Raw genomic sequence first — 10013 nt, 5'->3', positions numbered from 1 at the left:
TTAATTTGAATTATGGATTTTATTTTAATAAAAAATAAAATTAAATTCAAATGTTTTTGGCCCAAAAAGATTAGAAGCCCAACCCAACCACACACCACGCACCCGCGCCCAAGCCCAGGCCCAGCCCAGGCCGCCCGACCGACCGGACGGACGGCGGCGGCGGCGCGCGCGTGTGTGGTGATTTTTGGGTCCAATGGGTCTAGCCCATTTTGCCCATAACCTCTCCCTCTAAAACACTTGGGTACCCCTTGGGGCACACCCCAAGTATCTCACCCTAAGCCTTATAAACCCTTTCAAAACCTCCCACCAAATCAATGTGGGACAAGCCAATTTACAACCTTAAGGGATTTCCACCAAAACTCCATTTTCATGGAGCACACTTTGGCTTCAATTTCCCATTCACTCGGTAATGGTTTTGAGCAACCAAATATACCACGTGAATCACAACGCGGCATAGAACGCGTTACCACTTTGACCCGAGTTAATCGACACTCGGGGCCCACCTAAAAAATAGACCTAACTTAGGAAAAAATTAACCATTTCCAACATTGGTTTCTGTGTTCAAAAAGAGAGGAGAGAGAGAGAGAGAGATGGTGAAATATCTGAGCATTTGGAGATCTGTTCTTGCAATTATTATGTGGCTTTTGGTTGGAGCGTTTGAAGATCTCAAGAGTACGTAAGTTTTTATTTATTTATTTATCTGTCTCTCTAGAAAGATCAGATCGAGCTCTAATGGGAAGCAAATGGAGGAAAGCAAAGCTCGCTCTGACGTGCCTCTACGTCCCGAGCACAGTAGAGGACTCGCCACCGTCGGTTCAGTCCGCTGGGAGGTTCTCCGACGCCGCTTTGCTCTCTCCGGCGGCGACGAGAGGCTCGGACTTTTCAATGCCTACGACGCCGATTCCTTCTTCTTCTGGTCTCCGGTTGCCCAAACATGGCTCCAAATCATCTAAGGTGCTTCTTATCATCAAAATATAGATTCAGAAATTATGCTTGGATTTACTTGCATATACATACATTCATACTTCATATATATATATATATATATGTATATATATAGATATAGATATAGATATAAGAGTATTATCCCAAGCAAGAGCCAGTTAATTGAATATTGGGTAATTTTTGGGAAATTCTATTTCCAATGCAACAAATTTCAGTGCACACCACTTATGCAATTCAGATATGAATTTCTTAACAAAAATCAAATGTTCTCACATAAATTTTCAAAAAAAATTGTTGTTTGGATATAAGTTATTGAACGAAATATATATCTGACTAATTTAGTTTTGTTCTGAAGTTTGTCTGGATATTTGACTTTTATTATATCGAACCACATAAATGCTGTATACAAGGATTTTCTGGCATGTGCGAATAAAATTACCCATATGATTTTGTGCCATCTTTATAGAGGAAGTACTGAATTTTTACTGTTGATTGTTTTATTCATACTGAATTTTTCATTGGTATATTCATGGTTTGCATAAGAGAATAGTGATTACAGTGGTTTATAGTTTTTTATTTGTTTGGCTATAAGTCGGAGTCATTCAATGTGGGGTATGGGTAGGGGGGTCAGGATGTGTAATAATGGTGGTTTGTGGAGATGGGCTATTGGTTGTCCTGTAGTTTTCAGTTCTCAATGGCTTTGTGGGGTAACTGGTTCCTCCCTTGTGATAATGGGCCCCCCCAGTTGAGGTAGTAAGTTGATAAAGTAGAATAGTCCCTTTAAGGACCATTGCCTCTGGTCTTGTTATAGAAGGAAAACTACAGTGTACTCTCTTACCTTTTTCTTCCCCTTCTTGAAGGAAAAGTGTTTTGTCTGGTCAGCACCTGCACTATTTCCCCCCCCACAAATACCCATCTCTCTCTCACTCTCTCTCTCTCTCTCTCCTTTTGATGATAATCTTAGAAAAGCCTGTAGACCATCGATTGAGAGCTTTCACACAATAAGCTTCATCAAAGGAAGATGGGAGTTGAAAAGGAATAAAAAATCTTACACAAGCAACTCATGATTTCTCCTTCTTTTGATACATGGGCTTTGAATTTCTTTTCCCTTTTTTATTGTATTGAAAGCTTCATCATTAGTCTGGGAGTTCCTTGTTTGCCCTTTTCTTTTTAAAAAAGTTGCTCTCTTGATTCCTCTTAATTTACCAGTATATTCTCCTTGTGTTTTGTGACTAGCTGTGATTTTTGTTGATGGTAAACTGATTTAACCCGCGACAATGCAGTTAAAGTGAATTTTCTCTGATCTTGTATATGATATGGATGGGTTGCATTCAATTTCTTCTTTTTATGCACTTGGCTCAATAATGTGCCTTACATGCAGACATGAGGATCAGTCTTTAGCACCTTCAAGATTTTGATGGTCACCCAACCGAGCAGTCATACAAAAAAATTTGACTAATTTTTCCCCACCCTAATAATGCTATTTGTTTATGAAAAAAGATTCAATAATTGAGTTGTGACTACTTTTATATATTGTAATCTGTTGAATTCAAGAAGATGTTGGATGGATCCCGTGGGCTTCTTGGTTCATGTGATTCCACTAATTATTAGTTTTTGAAGTAGCTGCAAATGTCAGTCAGTCATAATTGTCTGGACACCATGTGCTGCAAATTCTAATTTATTTTGAATGATAGAGGTTAATTGACGAGATCTTGGAAGTACCCTGAGTTTCAAGTAATATCATTTCCTATGGATTCACTTGTAACTATTATCATTTTGGAGGGCTTAGTTTTGGCTGTGGATGGTTTAAAGAATTTATAATCATTCAACATGTCAGTGAAGATTGAAATGAATGTTAACTAGTGGGAAAACTTGAAAGCCTGTCACTGTTTTTTCTAACCATCTTAGTGTCTCAATTTTATTCTGAACAAACTAGATGAGCTAATCAAAGCATCATCCAAATATCTCCTTTCTTTTGGAAAAGTTGCGATTGAGAGATGATATTGAGAACAAAGAGATGTTCATTTCAATTTGGCCTTCATGAATATCTAAAATGTCTGAGTGCTTGAGTTTTGATTGTATAGGTGGAATTGCATTAGGATTATGTTAAAGCTAGTTTAATTATGTCATTTGATTTTTACTTTTAAGCTCTTTGATTTGTAACATTTTTTTATTCCTGATTCTGTCTGCGAATCTTCTTTTCACTTGCTTTTCCTTTTAATTGTAGAGGACTTGTGCAATTTGCCTGACAACCATGAAACCAGGCCACGGCCATGCCATTTTCACTGCAGAATGCTCCCACTCATTTCACTTCCATTGCATTACTTCTAATGTAAAACATGGAAACCAAATTTGCCCTGTCTGCAGAGCAAAATGGAAGGAAATACCCTTCCAGAGTACTTCCGACCTTTCACACGGAAGGGCAAGAATAAACACTGTTTCTTGGGGACGAGATGATGCCTGGATGACTGTTTTAAGACGGCTTCCTCGTCCTCGTGCAGATGCCAATAGGCATATTTCATCATATTTGCATGCCCCTGAGCCCAGTGTTTTTGATGATGATGAACTTGTTGATCAACAACCTGATATTACTGCAAAAGGACCCAACAATAATTGTGTTCCTGACAATAAATGCGTTCCTGACGACTGTTCAATTGGAGCAATAGAGGTGAAGACATACCCAGAGGTTTCTACTGTTTCAAGATTAGCCTCTCACAATAATTTCACCATTCTTATCAATCTCAAAGCTCTTACAAGCAGAAGACAAAATTGCGGGGTAAATGAGGCTAACTTGCCACCAATATCCAAAAATCCTCGTGCTCCAGTTGATCTTGTCACAGTACTTGACGTTAGTGGTAGCATGGCAGGTACCAAGCTTGCTTTGCTAAAACGAGCCATGGGGTTCGTGATACAACACCTTGGCCCTTCTGACAGGCTTTCAGTTATTGCCTTCTCCTCCACTGCTCGCCGTCTCTTTCCCCTTCGTCGAATGAATGATACTGGACGACACAAAGCATTACAAGCCATAAATGGTCTGACTTCAAATGGTGGGACAAACATTGCTGAGGGCCTAAGGAAGGGTGCCAAGGTTATGACAGACCGCAAGTGTAAGAATCCCGTGGGGAGTATCATACTGTTATCTGATGGGCAGGATACATACACTGTCAACAGTCCTGGTCAGGCCCGTCCTGGAATTGATTACAAGTCGCTTTTACCACTCTCCATTCATCGCAATGGTGGTACAGGCCTTCACATTCCAGTGCATGCTTTTGGGTTTGGTGTAGACCATGATGCTGTTTCGATGCACTCAATCTCCGAAAGTTCTGGGGGCACATTTTCTTTCATAGAAGCTGAGGGTGTGATTCAGGATGCTTTTGCACAGTGCATTGGAGGGCTTCTGAGTGTTGTGGTGCAGGAACTGCAGGTTGGAGTTGAGTGTGTGCACCCGAAGCTGCAGCTTGGTTCAATAAAAGCAGGAAGTTACAAAACCCGTGTAATGCCTGATTCAAAATTGGGTTTTATCGATGTTGGAGACTTGTATGCTGAAGAAGAGAGAGATTTTCTGGTAACGGTTGATATTCCAGTTGATGGGTCCTGTAATGAGATGTCATTGTTGAAGGTTAGCTGTGTTTACAGAGACCCCATTACAAAAGAATCAGTGACGTTGGGAGAAGCTAATGAACTAAAGATTCAGAGGCCTGAAATAGCAGGAGATTTAGTCGTGTCAGTGGAGGTGGACAGGCAGCGAAACAGGGTTCGAGCAGCTGAGGCAATGGCAGAAGCAAGAGCTGCTGCTGAACAGGGTGATCTAGCCGGTGCAGTGTCCATACTAGAGTGTTGTTGTAAAGTATTGTCAGAAACAATATCAGCGCAAGCTGGAGACCAGTTATGTGTTGCTTTGGCTGCTGAATTAAAGGAAATGCAAGAAAGGATGGCGAATCGCCGTGTTTACGAGTCGTCTGGAAGAGCTTATGTTCTGTCTGGATTGAGCTCACATTCATGGCAGAGAGCGACTGCACGAGGCGATTCCACTGAGAGTACAAGCCTCGTGCAAGCTTACCAGACACCATCTATGGTCGACATGGTTACCCGATCGCAGACTATGGTGTTTGGTAGTGCATCTCCTCAACCATCAGTTAGACCAGCTCGATCATTTCCTGCACGACCGCAACCAAGGTAATTGTACTTCTCGAAATTATGTTCACAAGATCAATCTGAGTGCCTCTTTTTGTCTCCGACTATTTTGTTTTTCTTTTTTTGTTGTTTTGGGATGGTGGGTATATTTCCTTGTTTTGCAATATAGATGAATAAATTTCTGGGAAGCTGGGAAATTGGGTTTGGGGAAACATGATGAGAAGGGAAAAGTGGGAGAGTTGGGTTTACGAATTCTGTGGGTTTTGTATATAAGAAGAAATGATCTTTGTTTTTCTCTTTGAGAGGTGACAACGGATGGGGGTATAGTATAGCCTTGTAATTCTGGGGGAATACTTTGGGAGAGAAATTCTTCACTTAATATATGATATATCCACTCTCGATTCTTTTGATGAAGTTCCTTTTGATGAGTTCTGCAATTCATTTGTTAATTTGCTTAGTCACGAGGCATCACAAGTTTCGTTTCAACTCTTCGCAGGCAAGTTGTTTTATGTAGTTGTCGCAGAACATGGGGCTTGGATGTTTGAATGATAAAATGTACTTGAAACCTTATCGTTATATCATTATGTGGCAATGGCTAAAATTCCCTCTGCATATATATATATATACAAGTTCATTTTCTAAACCCACTCTCTAGATTCAGTGATGTGTAGATAATTGAAGAACAAATAAAAGAGAAAATTAACTTAGATATTTAATTGAGTGTCATATTATTGAATATAAAAAATGGGTTTGATTTTTAGGTCTGAATAACAATATGCCTGGTTGTGCTGGCCATAAATACATCTTGGGAAGATTGTGTAGAAGTTCATATTAGAATTGAAACTCATTATAGCATACATTTCATATTCATTCTAGATGTATAGTCCTCATTAAAATTAGAATGAGAGTAATATTAGAGATCTCAAAAATTTTACTAAAAATTCTATCAAAGGTCTTACATGGGTGTGAGACCTACACAATGTGGGTCCCACACTTATGGAAGACATTTCATAAATTTTTTAATAGAATTGACGTTTGGTAAAAATTTTAATAAAATTTTTGAGATCTCTAACATTTTTGTTAGAATAAATATTCTACGCATATATCAATACTGACTCATCATGTGGCAGTCCATTTGATAAAATTGAAAATATACAAAGAGGACATTTATGTCCACCATTACGTTGTATTTGGTTAGAGAATTTAGAAAGATAGTTGAAAAGGAGAAAAAAAATGTGAAATTAAGTGAAACATAGACATATTTTATTCTCTTTTCAAATTCTTTTCTAAATTCTCCAACTCCACACACACGTTTTCATTGATGCGGAGTCACTTCATGGACATATCTCAGAAAACAGAAAGCGTACCAAGCCAGAAAAATATATGTGGCAGCTCCTTCATGGACGTATCTCAGAAAACAGATAGCCTACCAAGCCAGAAAAATACCCCAAAAGTTAACTAGAAAATTAATGTGGCTTAGATATATTGTGTGACTCACATGAAATAATTCTCTCAACTATCCATTGTTTTTTATGAGTTTTTTTTGGGGGTAAATTTTCTGGAGGAGAATTTCCTTCGGTCCATAATCTCTAAAAAAATAGATAATAATTATATTTTTAAAAATAATTATTTATTTTTTTGTGTGGATGAATTTTATACACAAAATATCTGACAAAATGAATAGTTTGAATTATCGAAACAGAACCTGTAGTGAATTTTACGAGCCTTCCAATCCATATTTGCTTCTAGGGTTGCAAACTAACCGAGCTGAGCCAAGCTTTGTTGAGCTCGAGCTCGGCTCGATAATTTTTTTTTAATATTATTTATTTATTTATATAAAAATATTTAAACAAAAATTATTATTTATATTATTTAATATATAAATAATGTATTTATATTATTATTTATATATATTTATATGTTATTTAATATATAAATAATATATTTATTATATAATTTAAATAAAGATAAATGAGCCGAGCTGACGCCAGCTCGAGCTCGGCTCGTTTATTAAACGAGCCTAATAATCGAGCTCGAGCTCGGCTTGTTTACTAAACGAACCGAGCCGAGCCGAGTCCTTAACGAGCCGAGCTTTAGTATGTTTGGGCTTGTTTATTAAGATTTTAACGAGCTCGAGTTTGAGCTTGAGCTGAATATAAATTTAACGAACCGAGCTCCAGCCGAGTTGGCTTAGGCTCGACTAGAGCTCGAGCCTGTTCACGAGCCTTAACGAGCCAATAAATTTATAAATTCATACTTGCATGTGAAACTAAAGTTACAATTAAAACTTTAATTATATAATTATATATACAATATATATAAACATACTAAAAAAAAGTCTATATTTTACTAAAATAATAATATCTACTACCACTATTATATAAATGTACTATCTATACTTAATTATTATTTACATTTATATTTTTTAAATATATAAATAGCATATTACTTTTATTTTTTATACATATTTTTATATTATTAATATATAAATAATAAATATTAAACGAGTCAACTAACGAGTCGAGTTTTAGAATGTTTTGGCTTGTTTATTAAAAATTTAATAAGTTCTAGCTCGAATGCAAAAAAAATTAACGAATCGAGTTCGAACGAGCTCTTATCAAACCGAGTTCGAATACGTTCACGAACGGTTTTGCACATTTGCAACCGTAGGTGTTGTGGGTAGAATAAAATTTTATTTTTCATTTTTTATTCTTTTGGGGTTTGTATTAGGCCTTTTATCTTGTGGAGCTTGAGTGAGTGTGAGGATTCATACCCCTGTTGCTTGCCTTCGGGGATATAAAATCCAGAGTACAGGCCTTGTACACCTATTTTGATTGAGATTTGTGCTTTTGGGCCACCAAATGTTGAATTATCCACACACACACACACACACACACACACACACACACACACACACACACACACACATACATGTATTTTATTGTGTCATTTTCAATTCATAAATGCTAGCAAAGTGCTCATAGAATTATTTAATATTAAAAATTATATAAAATACAGATTGAAAGTTACGAAAAAATTATTAAATTTTTTTTTTGCAATGAGTGAAATGTGTTTTGATATTAGTGAAAATTCATTGTTACTTTATTTTTAATTCTTTTTTTGGGCGAACTATGGGATTTATTAGCAATTCCTTTTTTCTTTTTACTCTTTTTGTGCATAAAAAAAAAATAGTTCTTCTAAAATTTAAAAAATGTTTTCTAAAGTGATGTGATTGTTGTTTTTTTTGTAATTAAAAGATATTTTAATGTGCGTTTCTAAGACCACAAATGAAAAGTCAAGCCAAGTTCGGCTCATCTAATGTTTGAGAAACTTGAATAATTCAATTAGAGCATCTCCAATGCACTAGGCATATAATACTTGTTAGTTAAAATGTCTAGTGTGATTCACTTTTTTCAATTCCAACGCACTAGGCATATGATTAGGCATTTTGGCTCAACTCATATTCACTAGCTACATGTAGCTAGCCTTCAACGCTAGACAAAATGTATTCAATCATTAGGATCATTTCCCTCCATCTTTGTTGTTGACGTGGCATTCTATAAAATTAATAATATTTGGATTAATAGCTAAAATAAAGAGCATGGTTGAAGTAAAAACATAAAATAGTTGATAGGCAAAATAAAATATATACTTTATAGTAATATTTAGATAGGTAAAATGCCTACTACGGTTGGAGATGCTCTTACATAAACAAGTTAAATTTGAACTCAAGTTTGATAGAAAAATCAAAACAAGGCAAAAATAAAATTAAAAAAATAAAACAAAGAGAGAAAAGATTATGAGTAAAATATTAAATAAAAAAACTCATATTATTAATAAGATTTATCAAGCAAATATGTAAATTTGTATAAACACCGAACATAATATGTTAAAGTAATATCATCACTTTGGATAAAGAATAATAAGATAAATTAAAATAATCAAACTTGAGTTATTAATAAATAGCTTGATTTGCTTGTAATAGATAAATTTTATATTCTTTTATGTGTATCTATATCTTTATATTTAAATATATATTACGTAGCACTTTTTAATAGCCACGAGAATTTTGAAAATTTCAAAACCTCGAACAAAATTAATTAAATTTTTATAGTTAAAAATATAAAAATCTCGCACTATTTTCTTCAACTTTTCAAATGTGAGGGTCCCTCAAATCCTTTAAATTAATTAATTTATTTTTCTTTGATAATTTTTTTTTTAAATACTCAAATTATCAATGCATTAGGTTTCTTTTGAAAGCATCTAATAAGTAGCTTTTTTTAGTGCACTCATTTAAAAAATCAAAAAAATAATTTGTATTTTCTATATCCACCAAAAAAAGCTCCGACTTATAAACTTCCCGCCAAAAAATAAAAAGTTAACTTCTTGATAACTTTATAGGTTTTACAACTCTCCCTTTAATTACTTTTATGTCTGCATTGAATTCATATTTTTCATAATTTTATATAATTTCTATACTAAGAATTAATTATTTTTTATGCGAGACAAAATGATAAAAATAAAAATAAATATCATCTAGTTTAATTTATAAATAATTTTTTTATTTTATCTCGTATATAACACATATTAAATGACTCTTTAAGTTTGAGTTTGGAAACAATTTTGAATTTTTTCCCCTTTTGTTTCAAAATTTTAAATAAGATTTATCATTACAATAATTTTATATTTAGCCACATAATATTAATATATAAATTTCATCATATATGCATATTGTCAATGCAGATTAACACAACAAATGATATAATAGGCAGTTATTATGATATTATTATTAAAACATTATTATTCAAGTCTAAAAATTAAATTAAAATTTTAAATTCAGTGATGTGTTAATCAATTAGGATATTAAAGAATATTTTTTTATATATTCTCTAATTATTAACCAATCATATCACTTATACATTATCAAATTAAAA

At 34.5% G+C, this 10013-nt stretch overlaps 1 protein-coding gene across 1 annotated transcript; it reads left to right on the top strand.

The window, feature by feature from the left end:
• The first annotated feature begins 546 nt into the window (after positions 1–546).
• LOC114273055 (E3 ubiquitin-protein ligase WAV3) lies at positions 547–5493 on the top strand. Its single transcript, XM_028214803.2, has 2 exons — positions 547–954; positions 3173–5493. The coding sequence occupies exons 1-2, from the start codon at positions 733–735 to the stop codon at positions 5123–5125; spliced, it is 2175 nt and encodes a 724-aa protein (XP_028070604.2). The 5' UTR covers positions 547–732; the 3' UTR covers positions 5126–5493.
• Positions 5494–10013: the final 4520 nt, after the last annotated feature.

This window comes from Camellia sinensis, chromosome 14, assembly GCF_055761805.1.
Source record: "Camellia sinensis isolate YWXY chromosome 14, ASM5576180v1, whole genome shotgun sequence".
Classification (NCBI taxonomy): Eukaryota; Viridiplantae; Streptophyta; class Magnoliopsida; order Ericales; family Theaceae; genus Camellia; species Camellia sinensis.
Note: the sequence above shows the minus strand (reverse complement) of the source record. Positions and strands in the feature narration are given on the sequence as shown.

What these genes read in the sequence shown, in the direction of transcription:
- LOC114273055 (XM_028214803.2), top strand. Translation starts at nt 733, where the DNA reads ATGGGAAGCAAATGGAGGAAAGCAAAGCTCGCTCTGACGTGCCTCTAC. An exon ending in ATGGCTCCAAATCATCTAAG is followed by an intron (nt 955 to 3,172) that starts GTGCTTCTTATC and finishes TTTTAATTGTAG; the next exon opens with AGGACTTGTGCAATTTGCCT.